Source organism: Thamnophis sirtalis, unplaced genomic scaffold (genome assembly GCF_051295495.1).
Source record: "Thamnophis sirtalis isolate CommonGarterSnake01/CBP01778 unplaced genomic scaffold, rThaSir2_p1.2 scaffold_1, whole genome shotgun sequence".
In the NCBI taxonomy this organism is placed as follows: domain Eukaryota; kingdom Metazoa; phylum Chordata; class Lepidosauria; order Squamata; family Natricidae; genus Thamnophis; species Thamnophis sirtalis.
In genome coordinates this window covers 137,110,032-137,125,213 of record NW_028261381.1, presented here as the reverse complement: position 1 = coordinate 137,125,213, position 15,182 = coordinate 137,110,032, and the positions used below count along the sequence as shown (strand labels likewise).

The window sequence follows — 15,182 nt, the reverse complement described above, 5'->3', positions numbered from 1 at the left end:
GGGATCAGGTCCCAGATAAATCAACCCCATCTGGATCCAGGAAGGAAGGGTCCGGCACTAGCCGGAGGGTACGCCATCCTTCTCTGGAATCTTCTGTGGTCAGTGAGGTCTCTGGGAGGACCCAGAGGAGCAGGAGCAGAAGCTTTCGGAGGACGGACCTTCCTCCAGATACACCTGCCTTCTCCAAGCTCTTCAAGTCTACCCTATTTAAATCTATCTTGCACAAGGTAAAGGTCATTACCCAGTTGGGTACTAAACCCCAAGCAGGCCAGAGTTCCTCAGACTCAACCGCCTCCAACCCTAACGATAGCATGTTTAAGATGCAAGCCCCTCCATGGAACTTGTTCCCATTCCCAGTCTTTTCATCAACAGTGTTCAGCGGCAGTGGGTCCAGCCTGGTTCCCTCCCCACACTCAGTGGTGGGACAAGAAGCTATATTCTGTGGAATCAAATCTAGAGGACATCTTGGCCTTACCCTTGCTAGACCCCTGGATAGCAGCTCTTACTTCCAACTCTATTCTGCCAGCAGACCTAATGGAGGGTCTGAAGGTGGAAGATAAGAAGGCGGAGAAGACTTGCCACAAAACACATCAAGCGGCAGCCTGGGCCATTAAGTCTTCTTTTTCCACATCTTTCTTTAATAGGGCTTCCATTATTTGGCTGCATGAACTACAGTCTAAACTTCCAGCAGGTAACGCACATCTCTGTCAGGACAGGACCAAAATCATAGCAGCAGTTCAGTAGTCGGCCAACGCCTCGCTTAACGAAATTTGCTTCCTGGGTGCTAGCATCTAAAGTAACATCTAAGCTCCTTTTTTGGCTTTCTCATTGGCAGGCTGATATGAAATCAAAGTGGAAGCTTGCCTCCGCTCCCTTCAAAGGGACCAAACTGTTTGGAGAGGCCTTAGACCCCATCTTAGTTGAATCTAAGGACAAGCAGAAGGTCCTCCCTATCCTGAATAAAAAGCAGGATCGCAAGTCCACTCCCTACTTTAGGAGGCAGTCCTTTCGTGCAAACAAATCCTCATTCAGCTCCTCCACGTTCTACAGATCATTCACTCAATCATTTGACAGGTCCCAAGACAAGAAGTCCTTTCGGGATAGGGGTAGGCAGCAATACAAGTACTGCAGACCAACCATGTCAGAGCCTTTCACAGGCCTTTCTACAAAACCAAGTGACCCTCAGGGAGCACCTCCGATTGTGGGAGGACTACAACTTTTGGTCTCCCAATGGGAACGGATGGAGGACTCCTGGGTCTTACATATCGAGAGGGAAAAACTCTCCCTGGAGTTCATCTCCCATCCCTCGAGGAATTTCATCTGCTGTCCCACCCCTCTTGTCCAACCAAGAGAGAGCTCGTGCCAGGTGATCCATCCTTTTCTGGAGATCAGTGCCATAGAGCAGGTACCAGCCAATCAGGAGCAGAAGGGATTTTATTCCATTCTTTTCCTGGTACCCAAGAGCTCTGGGGGGTGGAGGGCAATCCTGGACCTGAAGAACCTCAACTTCCATCTCACATACAGGAGGTTCAAAATGCAATCCCTGCAAACCATCCTAGCAGGGATTCATCCGGGGGAACTCCTCACCTCCATAGACCTAAAAGAAGCATACCTACACATCCCAATTTGGCCACAGCAGCAAAGGTTCCTGTGGTTCTTCTATGTGGGCCGACACTATCAGTACAGGGCCCTTTCATTTGGCCTGTCGTCGGCCCCCAGGACCTTCACCAAAATTCTTTCAGTCCCAGGCGCAGACCCACAAGGCTCCAATGTTACCTGGATGACATCTTAATTCAGTCGTCGCCAGGAAACAAGCCTTGTGGGATCTCCAGGTCACCATGAGTTCCCTTCAGAACCACGGGTTCTCTGTGAACCTGGAGAAAAGTCACCTCACACCAACCACCAGGCTCCTCCACCTGGGAGCAGTAATAGACACCTCAATCTGCAAGGTGTTTCTCTCCCAAAACAGGATAGACAGCCTAGGTACCCTAGTCCACAAGGTGTAGGGGTTGAGGCAGATCCCTGTGCTGCTCCTCTTGCAGTTATTAGGGAAGATGATCTTGTGCATCTTGGTAGTTCCGTGAGCACAACTCCACTCATGGGAGTTGCAGTGATTGCTCCTGCCTCATCAGAGAGCCAACAGAAGCAACTCCACAATGACGGTCCAAGTTCCACTGAAGGTGAAGAGGTCCCTCCAGTGGTGGTGATCATCGGCCGTGCTTAAAGGACACCTCTTCAAAGGGCCAATGTGAGTAATCATCACAATGGACGCCAGCTGAATAGGCTGGGGTGCCCACATTGGTCAACACATGACACAGAGCAGGTGGTCCCCAGCTGAAGCAGCTTGCAACATCAACTGGCTAGAACTGAGGGCAGCGAGACTTGTCCTATGTCACTTCCAGCAGGACATTCAATGCCAACATGTACTATTGATGATGGACAATGTGGCCACCAAGACACACATAAACTGACAGGGTGGCACGAGAATCAGGAATCTCATGGCGGAAGCACATCAAATTCATCCGAGCTGATCACATCTCAGGGGTGGTCAACACCCAGGCAGACTGGTTGAGAAGGTCCACCATAGACAATGCAGAATCCATAGACAATGCAGAATGGCGTCTACACCCAGCCCTGTTCCACCAGTTGTCACAGAGATTTGGCACCCCCGTGATCGACCTGTTTGCCACCCAGGGAACACGTAACTACATCACTTCTTCTCCCGCTTTCACTCATGGTATGCATCACGGCAGCGTATGAGCACCAAGCTAAAGCAGTTCCTCGCCATATCACCGCTCACTCTATGAGGAGCGCAGGCACCACCGCTGCCTGGGCAACCAGGCAACAATAGATGACATCTGCAGAGCGGCAATGTGGTCGTCCCCATCACCCTTTGTCAGAAACTATAAATTGGACATGTTTGCCTCAGCCGAGGCATCGTTCGGCAGGCGAGTCCGGCAGGGCTTTGTTTCCATGACCAAATCCCTGGGCAGACCTTCTTCCCTCTCTAGTGACAATTAACTTGGGTATGTCCCATGCTTGGACTCTCCAAGCAGTGCACAGGAGAATGACCATTGGTCCTTCAGGCACTGAGGGAGAGTCCAACCCTGCCCAGAGTCTTCGGGTCCAGGGTTTCGGGGCCATCAAATCGACTCCGGTTTTTTTCATCGCATTATCATCCTTTTTTGGTTCCAGAACTTAGCTCACAAAAATAGTCCTTAACGGGCCAGAATGAGGAAAAAATCTGGCATTAAGAAGGACCAGGAGGCATGGTTAAAGAAAATGATTACTTCAGTCCTTGGGCAGCCAGACTAATTTAACCCATGCTTGGACTCTCCCGCAGTGCACAGAGAAGGACCCTTCAGGTAAGCCAATGGTCAATTTCAGCAAGCCTTTGAAAGTGGTACATTAAGCGAAAATATTTCACAGTTGAAGTTGATGTTAACCATAGCAGTTGCTGAAAGAGAGAATGTACTTCTGGAAGGAGCAAAACAGAGGAACAGGGACCATATTTAATGGTCTAATTTAATGGAAAGAAGGACTAGGGATAACATGGTAGCATGTTCCAGTATATGAGGGGTTGCCACAAAGAGGAGAGAGTCAACCTATTCTCGAAAGCACCTGAAGACAGGACAAGAAGCAATGAATGGAAAGTAATCAAGGAGAGAAGCAACCTTGAACTAAGGAGAATTTTTTCTGACAGTTAGAATAATTAATCAGTGGATGACTTTCCTACAGAAGTTGTGGGTACACCATATGTTTTTAAGAAGATATTGGACTACCATTTGTCTGAAATGGTAGAGAGTTTCCTACCTGAGCAAGAGAAGACCTCCAGGGTCCCTTCCAAATCTTTTATTCTGTTATTCATATTGGCTAAGCTAATGGAAAGAGGTAGAGTATGCTCAGAATGAAATATTTATTGGAAAATAAAAGGTAAAGTTCCCCTGTACATATGTACTAGTCGTTCCTGACTCTAGGGGACGGTGCTCATCTCCATTCAAAGCCGAAGACTGTCCGAAGATTTTTCCGTGGACATGTGGCCAGCATGACTAAATGTCAAAGGTGCATGGAGTACAGTTACCCTCCCACCAAAGGTGGTCCCTATTTTTCTACTTGCATTTTTTACATGCTTTCAAACTGCTAGGTTGGCAGAAGCTGGGATAAGTAACGGGAGCTCACGCCGTGCTAGGGATTCAAACCACTGAACTGCTGACCTTCTGATTTGCAAGCTTAGTATCTTAGCCACTGAGCCACTGAATCTCTTTGGAAAATATTAGTATGGAAATACTGTAAAAGGAGTTAGACTTCCTTAGTTTTACCAGCAGCTAGATTGCATAGCATTAGATAGGATTCCCACATGTGCTGCAGAGTGCCTGCCAACCCACAGAGCAAATTTGAAAATACTTGGCAGGATGGGAAGTGTTGATGATCCATTTTGCATAAAGAGCATCCAGGAAAGATAACAGAATAACAGAGTTCAGGCAGGAAACCCTATACCACTTCAGACAAATGGTTGTCCAATCTCTTCTTAAAAACTTCCAATATTGGAGCATCCACAACTTCTGATTAATTATTCTGTCAGGAAATTTCTCCTTGATTCTAGGTTGCTTCTCTCCTTGATTATTTTCCATCCATTGCTTCTTATCCTGCCTTCGGTTGCTTATAGTGAATTCAGGTGGGAAAACTGATCTAAATGGTATCGTTTTCACTGGATTCACAATAAGGTGGAAATGAAGGAAATTCATCTGTACTGTCCTCTGTCCAACTTTGTAGCTCGAGTCATTATTGCATTGATCTTGCTGACACTTGTCTTTCTGATCAATTGCTTTTGGACAAGTTCTTTCTTAAGTGTAAATATCAATCTTGCTAAACTTGGGCTCTGTTGAAACTCATTACAAGGATGCAGGACTAATTTCAGTTCGGATTGTTTTCTGTTTCTCTTTTCTCAGTTCCTCGTCTCTCTGTTGTTAAAGAAATGGTCAGACGGCTGCAGGAGCTCCGCCATACTGAGCAAGTTCAGCGAGCTTATGCTCTGAACTGTGGAGAAGGCGCCACAGTCAGTTATGAGATTCAGATCCGTGTATTGAGGGAGTTTGGACTTTCTGATTCTGCTGCTGAGTTGCTGCAGGTATGAAGCGATGAACACAGCATGCAAGCAGGCTGGTCTGCTTCTTTTTTTAAGTGTTTTAGAACCTGCATGCATTCAAAGTCAGATGTAACCAGCATGTGTAAAAAGTGTTGAAGAAGTGAGCACGTTCATTGACGGAGGAAAGCTTAAAGGACATGTTGCAGTTACATATTTAATGTAAAAAAAGAATAGGTCAAATTAATTTGTTTCTTAACTGATGGACAGGAAAGTATTCCCGTTGCTCCTTTATGCTGCTCTATTCTAAATGTGAGTTATCTTCCTTATCATAACGATGAGAAGGCTTAATAAAAATCACAGCTTTCTAAAGCTTTTGATTCAAATATGCTGATAAAAAGATGGTAAGATCCCGAGACTAAAGCCTATACAGAGCCCCACCCTATGGTGATCTACAGGATGTGAATTTATATAGTTTTATGCTTAGGAGCAGTGGTGGGATTCAGCAGGTTCGCACCACATCGGGAGAACCAGTCATTAACTTTCTGAGCAGTTTGGTGAACTGGTTGTTGGAAGAAATCATCAGGGCAGAGAACCGGTCCTTAAATTATTTGAATCCCATCACTGCTTAAGATGGAACAGGAAGAGTTACTGTATTTTGCCCACATAGGCTCTGTAATTAGATACTTATATAGATCCCATTGTGCTGGCACGTTATGTTTGTTTTGCCCAGGCAAAGACATTGTAATGCAAACCTCTTGTGTTTCCATATTGTTGGCATGGAGGAAAAAGTACAACCGACCATTTATCTGTATTAGTAGAAGTGTTGCATTTCTTGTCCCAAAGGTGCTTTTTCAAGAGGCAAATGGACTTTCTGGTTTTTCTTTGAAGACGTTTCACTTTTCATCCAAGAAGCTTCTTCAGAAAAAACACCTTTGGGACAACCCTGACCTGGATGACTGAGAATCTCCATAGACATGTTGCATTTCTTGTTCTGTCTTTCTGCTGCAGAATCCTCACAAGTTCTTCCCCGACGAGCACTTTGGAGACGAAAGCCCGCTTCTGACCCTCAGACAGTCAGGCCGATGTCGTGTGAACAGCACGCCCACTGCAGAAACAGTGTTTACAGACCTGGATTCTTTTGTGGCCTTCCATCCTCCACTCCCTCCTCCCCCTCCTCCTTACCATCCACCAGCGACTCCAGTTCACAGTCAGTTCAAAGTTGGATGGAAGCAAAGAACCCAGAGCCAGCACCCCTCCCGTTCTTTTTCTTACCCTTGTAACCATTCGCTCTTCCATGCCAGAACAGCCCCCAAACCTGTCCTACCCAATTATTTCTCCAGCGTGAAAGGCACACCTCCAGACTGCACTAACACCGCAGGACTGGGAAGACAGACAGTTGCAGCTGCAGCAGCTGTGGTGGCTGCTGAAAAGCAAGTGGTAAGAGTGCCTTTTTTTAAATGCACACAATACCTTTTTTTAAATTTAAGGGGTTTTATTAAGTTGTATATATTTTTAATCTGTTTGTAAGTTGCCCAGAGTCATAAGGGGAGGCAGGAAATGTTGCTGGTCTAGGGAGATACACCTGGTGGGACCCAGAAGAAGAGCCTTCTCTGTGGTGGCCCCCTCTCTCTGGAACATCATCCCCCCAGAGATTAGAATGGCCCCCACTCTAACACTCTTCCGGAAGGCACCGAAGACCTGATTCTGCCAGCGGGCCTTGGGAACCCAGAGCAGGATGGAGCCCATTAAATGGCTTGTGTGGGGTGCTGTCGCCGGGGTGGGGGTGATTTTATTATATTAATTTATTATATGAATTTATTATATGTTTTATTAGTTTTATTGTTTTTATATGAGATTGTATATTCTATAAGCCTCCTTGACTTGCGATGTCTGAATAGGCGGCAATATAAATTCCCTAAATTAAAAAAAAATGAAATGGATGGTTATATAAAGTGGATAAATAAATATATCAGCATTAATTTACTACTGCAGGGTGCTGTGAATAAGACTTGGCATTTTACGTTTACCATTATAGCTGTTGAAAGTGGAGCAGGCTTCATTTTGGAAACGTTGATTGTGATCAAGCACTGTGGCATCGAACTGTTCTACAAGAAATCATACAAGCTGTTGTATAATTTCCCTAAGGTCTAAGTTGATAACAAATAACTCTAACAAGCCCTCCAGATAGATAGATTTATGTGACAAAGCAGATGGGTTTAATCAATTGACTCAAGCTCTTGCCAGTGAAGATGCCAAGATTGCTAGGTAGCATTAATGTACAAAAAAATAAAGCAAATATTTGCATGCTATGTAGAAGAGGCAGTCCAGTGAAGGTTTAAATGAAGCAGGAGGAGACGCTAACACAATGGGCAGAAAACTAATTTTTCCTCACCAATTCATTTTCCTTCAAACGCCATCAAAGGAACACATTAAGAGGTAAAAAATGGAGCCACAGTGACTTACATTGTGGTTAGATTGCAGTACTGCAAGCTACTGTTGCTGCCTGCTGGCTGCCTGTAATTTAGCAATTCAAATGCCACCAGGCTCAAAGTTGACTCAGCCTTCCGTCCTTCTGAGGTCAATAAAATGAGGACCCAGATTGTTGAGGACAATATGCTGACTCTGTAAACCACTTTGAGAGGGCTGTTAAAGCACTATAAAGTGGTATATCTAAGTGCTATTGCTATTGCTTAACCAGTATAAGTGAACATAGTAGCTGGGGATTTTTACTCACTTATTAAATCCTTTCCTATAGATTGCATCCAAATTTTCTGTGAAGAGTTTTCTCTTACACCTTTGCTTTTAAGCTAGTTTATGCATAAGATACTGATTTTGGTTGTGTTTTTATCAAGGTAGTAGACTTGAAGAAAATGTACGCTTTATTTATTTATTTAACCAACAGTTGATGAAATAACTTTATAAGGTAGCCATTCAATGTATATATTTTATTTGTCATATATTGATACTGTCCATTTCAATTAAGTGACTCTGGGTAGCTTACCATGTCACAAAATATAAAAACATATAAGAACAGTTAAAAACAGAATTAAAAGTTAGGTTTAGGGTATTGAAAGTTTAAAAGGCAATCTATGGTATATGTTATAATATAACAGTGGTGGGTTCCGGATCCCGTCGCAACCGGTATGCTGCGACGGGGCCAGGTGTCCATCACGCGCACTGCGCGCGCATGCATACCAACCACTTGCAACGCTTCAGCTGCTCGGCAGAGCATCGTGTAGGTGCCATACACTCCATGTCCGTGTGCAAATGGCCCGGTTGGGTCAAATACAGGTAAGAACGGCGGGCGGGTTGGCCCTCCAGAGTACCATACCGGAATGGTACCTGATGCTCCCAACTGGCACCGGTATGCCCATACCGGGGTGTACCAGCCGTAACCTACCACTGTAATATAACCTATATAATGCATAATAATAATATAATACATAGAAATACACACATCCACATATATGTATGTTAAAAAGTTAATATATAATATATTAAATTATTTTAATCTTATGCTGTTATAAATATATAAAATGGCATGGTTCCTGTTTCAGAGCATAATCTGTAAACAATAAAAGCCTTCCAATCAAAGTGATAACTATCTATCTACTAATAATTGTAATAATTAGGTTACAAATGATTGTTAACTATAGTTAACATACGCTATCATACTGTCATTATTTAAACTTGAATAATAATAAAGATCGAGTCACAAGCGAAAGTGAAATGTTAGAAAAAAAATCTTATTTCACGTTTTAAAAAGCCTGCTTAGAACAACTATTCCAATCTCTGATAAAATTGTTGCTGACCAGTGTTACCTGTATTTTCAACAAATCATAATTAAAGCATTTTATGTATAGTTATTACTTCTTGGAATCTGCCTATTGAATTAATGAATTCAGTAGGAGCTTCCTATCAAAAAGCAATCCAAAATGCATTGCTACAGGAAACACACAAAATTGACAGGCCTGCAAGTAGGACTACATTACCCAGGATGCACTGCAGCTTTTTGTAACATAAGTTCTTTTTAATTACGTTGCCAAATTGCAGATATAGTAAATGAAAATGTCCATTTTTGGTAAGAATTTGGGCTATCTCACTTTTCTACATTAATATGATTATGCTGGCAGCCATGTTTTAATTTTTAACTGCTTGCTTAGAAAACCTGAATTCTTTGTGCTCAAATCAGAGCCTTTGATTTCTTGCAGAAGCATCAATATAAAATACTACCTAGTTTATGAATAATTATTTCTTAGTCTTGAAACAGCCCTCAACTTTTTCGTTCCTGAGTAAATGCAATATGATGTATAAAACAGGGCAAGTTGAATGTCAGATTCTTAGCTGTGTAATGTTAGACTTTTGTAGGGCAGAATTGTCCTGGAACAGCTAGATGACAAGCACAAGTGTCAACTCCCTGCATTGTCATGGGAGGCAGGGAGGGGGAGTACATTCCACGCATACTGTCGGCTGGAGTCAGATCTCAGATTACTGCATCCGGCTTGGGAGGGGTGCATCTTACCGTGGCACGACAAAACCGCGCTCCACTAAAGCACACCCGATTAAACCGCGTTGCTGACGTCATCAGCAGCGCAACAACAGCGACCGCGGAGAAAAAAGGGCGCTTTAAAAAGCGCTTTGAAAGCAAGCCGATTCAAGTTAAGGTAAGGGTTAGGGTTAGGGTTAGGTTAAGGGTTAGGTTTAGGGTTAGGTTAAGGGTTAGGGTTAGGTTAAGGGTTAGGTTTAGGGTTAGCGTTAGGTTAAGGGTTAGGTTTAGGGTTAGGTTAAGGGTTAGGTTTAGGGTTAGGTTTAGGGGGGTTAGGTTTAGGTTTAGGTGTTAATTTTAGCTTTAGCGTTCACAGCGTGCTTTTTTCGTTGCGCTGTGATGACGTCAGCTACACGGTTTCGTCGAGCGCGCTTTAGTCGAACGTGGTTTTGTGGTGGAACCGCATCTTACAGGGGAATGTGATCTATGTCACAGACTGAGGGGAGGGAAGGGACAGGGATAAAGTTCAGAAGTAAATCAAGCAAAGCACAGGATTCACTGCGAACAGATCTTGCTTAATGGAACTCCTAATAAATCACTGGTTTTGTTTTTAAAAATTGACTCATTAATTATGATTCAATTAGGGCATCTTTAGGAAACCTGACAACAAGTTGTAATTGGTTTTCTCTTTTTCAGGGTATTCAACCTGTTCTCAATGAACTGATGCCGGATATTGCAATGGGTGTGTCAACTATATCTCTGAAGGACAGGAGGCTGCCAGAGCTTACAGTGGACACAGAGCCTGTCCTGGAAGTTACACCAGGACCACCTCAGCACATTTCATGCATTCAGACAAGGCACATACATAGTTCACGGAAGAAACATTCAGCTGAGCAAAAACTGGATCCTAGAGAGTGTCAGCAGGAATATCCCGATTTCTATGATTTCTCGAATGCTGCATGCAGGCCTTCTACTCCTTCCCTTACCAGGCACACCCCTTCACCTTCCCAAGGTATCTATTTTAGCCCCGATTTATATAGCCACAATAAAGCATCGCCCAGCGGCTTAAAAACCACTCAGTTACCTAATCACATCTCTCCTAAAAAGCTAGAAGATTCCAGGAGAGACTATGCACTTTCTCAAGAAGGGCATTCGCACAGACAAAAGAATGAAACGATACACCTCAATGTCTTAGAACAACCTCCCCAGAGGTTGGACTTGGCTTTGGCTGCCCAGGAGAACCCTGGGAATCTATCCATTCATGCAAGGGGACGTACAAAAATGGAAACGGATTTAACATACGGCCTAACCTCTAGTCGACCTTCCTTGCCTTCCTACAGGGAAGAAATCCGCGATGAACCATCTAGCAGGAGATTGGTCGACACGGAGCCTCTGGAGAGCGAAGTCCAGAGAAATGTAGATTTGGAAAGAGAAGAGGTTGTAAGTAGAGGAAGAAAGTCTCCAGACTTCCTATACAAAAAATCTGCCCTCTGAAAACCATCCACCTCCACTTCTTCTCTGTGCCTAAGACTTGTGAAAGATCAGTCTTTGAAATCCCTGGCCTGACATTTTCTCAGGCCAGTTTTTTCCAATGCCAGCCGCTATATCGTTTTTTTTTAATTATTATTTTTGTATATACATGGCTTCATTAAGAAACAGCATGCTCCCAGTTTATTTGGTATGCTGCTTCAGGGTTTATGTTTTCAACAGATTTTTGCTAAAATTCTGAAAAAATATATATTTTAACTGGCACCTTTAAAAAAGGAAAAATAAAAGGTAGCCTTTTTGCACCTGTACATTAATTTTATTAATTTTTATATTGGTATGTTAAACTTCTACTGTCATATTTTATAGGACTGTATGTTCATACTATTTTGAGTGTCTTTTTTTTTTTTTTTAAAGAAATCATTTCCCGGTATTCAGTGTGCATTAGCTGCATACTTGCATATTTAAGATGTATTTTCTTACAAGATGGTGAAAATATCTGTCTTTATTTTTTAATGACAATAGGAATTCCAAAGAACAGCACACTTACAAAACTGCTCTGGTTAGGTTCGCAACCTTTCTGCTTTACCACTAATACAAGAATCCAGTCTGATGTGTATGCTCTGTTTACCACGTCACAGGCTGCTGATGTAGCAAGTGCTCAGCAATGTCTGTGGCCAGGATTTTCTTTGAGAGAGAGGAGTACAAGTCTCTTATGATTTCTGAAAATATTCTTTTCCTTTTGGAGCGTGAAAACTTGGAAGAAACAACTTTCTAAGCCCTTTGGTTGCAGTGTGACGAATGCTTCACATGTGTGACAGTTCTGTAGCCGTGCTTTTCTGGTTCTTCATTTTAGACAAACACATAGATGGTAAGCACAAGGTGGTGAGAAAAATTGTTTAGCATTTGACATGGGTGTTAATGCTACATTTGGTAGAGCAGCCCTCTGAGGAGAAGTCAAGAGGAATGCTTACTGCCTTTTTTCTCTCCCTGAAGACATCAAGGGCTGCAGTTTTAGTAATGTTATATATATATACTTTGTTTTTGTGGTCAGAAAGCATATTTGAAGATGGCTACAACTTAATGAGCTATAAACAGTTTAGCACTTAATTTCTTCATTCCTCTCTTGAATAGTTTGGAGTTGGTTGAAGTTGGTTAATATTGGAAGGGAGGTTCTTTTGGGTTTCATGAACATAAAGTAGAGATGCTGGGCGGATAGATTATTGCCACTAAGAATGGCCATTTCAGTAGTCAGTTGTTTCAGGTACTTGCCACGTATTTCTCTTGCATGGACTGGAAAAAAAAAAATCAGTACCACTGTGTGGTAATACCTAGCAAAGGCTTGACTTGATATGGTGGTTAATTCTATTAAATACAGCTCTTCCATCACTTGAACCTTAGCAACATTGAACCTTTTTTTAACATTGTTAGCTAACCTTAAATCTATTTTTAAATACTGTACTTGAGACTGTTGAAATGTACATTTTGTTTAAGTGTTTTTAATTATTTTCTGAGCTCTTTTTTAAAGTCCCCACTAATCTTTTAGTTCCCAGTCCTGACCCTTTAAGGGGAAACACTGTTAAAAAGAAATGAGAATGAATACCTTGTCCGGATAGTTTACACTACATTAATTTCAAGCGTTGTGTTACATCTTTGTGAACTGAAAAAAAAATATTCTGTGAAAAGTTGATTTGGTAATAAGACAACACTCTGAGGATAAAATAATCACTTATTGTCATTTGTCGAGCATCTTGTTAATGATCCAGAATTTAAACATGTTTTCTGTCAAACTTGTTTCAAGAACGATGCTTTGCTTCAATTTGCGCACTGATAAACATAGTATCCCATTATTTTATCATCTCCAGTAGTAGCGCTCTCTCCCTCCCTCCCCCCTCCCTCCGTCTCTCACCCTCTCCCTCCCTCTTTTGCATACGTGCGCGCGTACATTCACACACCAAAACTTATGATTTCTGAAAATATTTCTTTTCGAACATGAAACTCAATCTTTCTATGTATATTTGCTTTGTCTTGTAGAGATCACGGATAGGGTTCTTCTGATAGTTTCCTGGATTTGCGTACTGTACACTCCAAAAACAATATTCTTAATTAATATTCTATTTCAAGTAGGGTTTTTTCCAACTCTACTCAAAGCCAATTTACTAGAGAAATGTGATAGGATGTATGGATGAGAAACCCAAGGCACAAATGTTCAGTCTCAATAGTAGCTATTGAATTGATTCAGATAATTCATTTTACTTTTTTTTTTTTTTTACTGTGGATTAGCTTATGAGAAGCATAAAAACATACACTCCATAAGTGAAGTAAGCTATCATTTGACAGAAGTTTTAGATGAAGGTAATTCTGTAGCAGACCTAAGGGCTGTTGTACCTCTTTAACAACCTAAGCCTAAACATTCCCATTTGAGCAGAAGACCTAAAGAGTTTAGAGAGACTGCAGAATTCTGGCTTATTGCCTTTTCCTCTGGGCCATATATAAATGGAACATTAATCCCCATCAACATTTGGGCTTTGTTAATTACTAGTGTATTTTAATTACATCTCAGTGAAATTATCTGTGGACCTTTAGGTAACTCTTCTACTGACTTTGCATAAGGAATTTCATCCTACCTATCTGTCCCTTTTTAAAAGTCATCTTGATTTTATCCTGTGTTTGCAAAAGGCGTTTCTTAAAAATATCTGTGATCCAGTCAATCAGGAATGCAAGGTGTTTTTTTTAAACCAATTTTGCCTAACAATGAATTAATAAAAGAATTTGTCATAATTGAAATTGCTTTTACATTCTGGTTAACAGATAATTTACTATGAGATGTGTTTAAAGCTTTTATCTTCAAAATGCAGTATGCACAATCAATCTCAGCTCTTCAACATTATTTTAATAAGTGATTATATACCATTTTTCAAAGTTTTAAGTGATTAAAAAAATCTTAATCAAATATTGGAATAAATCCACTGTCATTTGTATTTGAGATGGGTGGCAAATAAATTTAATAAATTTGTTAAGTGGCAGAGATCGTTACTGAACGAACATAAAATAGCTTCAGATTATTGTTAAATCTTGTTGTAACAGTACCAAAACTGATTTGACTGCATCCTACAAAGGAAAAAGGAGTTTTAAACTGTAGCTGGGATCCATTTCCATGCATGTACAATATTTTGAAATTTTTTAAATCTTTCATAGGCACAAGGAACTGATGGTGCTTCACTAGTGTGATCAGCTGCATTTTTCAGAAGACAAAGGGCTGCTACTATAGAGGGAAGTGCCACAAAAGGCATTTTGACATTCACCCAATGCGTTTACAAATATTTTTGTTTGCAATACTAACAAAGCTACTTCTTGTAGTCCTTGCAAGCTTAAAGCAAAATTGCCCGGCTAACCATTTAGTGTATCTTGTATTTGAACTTGTCTTCAGTCTTTTTCTGCCTATTAAGGAATGGAAAAGGGCTAATATCTTCTCCTTCAATACCTTTGTTTTTACCTTGAAATATTATAAACCATTTCCATCTGTTCTGTTTTATTTTGAAAAGGTCCGAAGATACCACTCTTACTCTAGTTACTTCCAATGACTGCGTGTTTGTTTATATGGTGGATGGATATTTGTGGAATGTTGGGAAAACTGAAGGCTTAAAAACCAATCTGTTTCTATACTTGTATGTATTTCTGAAAGATGTTAAGTGTCCATGATAAAATTCTTGTGCTGTTACTGGTATAAAGTGCCTTCAATGCTAAAGGCTCAGAAATTTTCTTAAACCAACTTCATGTCCTATGCAAGTGTTTTTTCTACAACCTGCATAACCAGTACTTTGTAAAATTTGTTTACGCTTCAATTGTACATATTATTTTTAAGAAAAATAGAATTTTTATTTAGGTACCGCCTAGAATTGAATTCTAGTCTTGTGTGATGCATTGTAAAAGAATACATTTCTCTTTTGAGTACCATTATAATTGTAAAAAGGTTTTCACTGGTTCTATTTTTCTACTGTTGCTGAGAAGCATGTTAACACCGACTTTATCCTACATATAGTTGGTATTTCAAATAAATGGCTTGTCTAAAAAAATACAAGTGTAACATAATTTTCATTACAAATGTTCTGCTTTTATGAAACT

General features: G+C 41.2%; 1 protein-coding gene across 3 annotated transcripts in view; it reads left to right on the top strand.

The window, feature by feature from the left end:
* BTBD7 (BTB domain containing 7) overlaps positions 1–15,138 on the top strand; it is an 87,752-nt gene extending 72,614 nt beyond the window's left edge. The window contains exons 9-12 of one of the 3 annotated variants that reach the window (XR_015698058.1): positions 4,950–5,128; positions 6,095–6,523; positions 10,269–11,928; positions 14,256–14,619. Coding sequence is in view for 2 of the 3 variants with exons in the window: in XM_087725762.1 (XP_087581888.1) it covers positions 4,950–5,128; positions 6,095–6,523; positions 10,269–11,066 (1,406 nt within the window). In the remaining variant the exon portion in view is untranslated. Of the gene's footprint in view, positions 1–4,949; positions 5,129–6,094; positions 6,524–10,268 lie in introns of all 3 variants that reach the window. The other 2 variants (XM_087725773.1, XM_087725762.1) reach the window with 2 other exon arrangements.
* Positions 15,139–15,182: the final 44 nt, after the last annotated feature.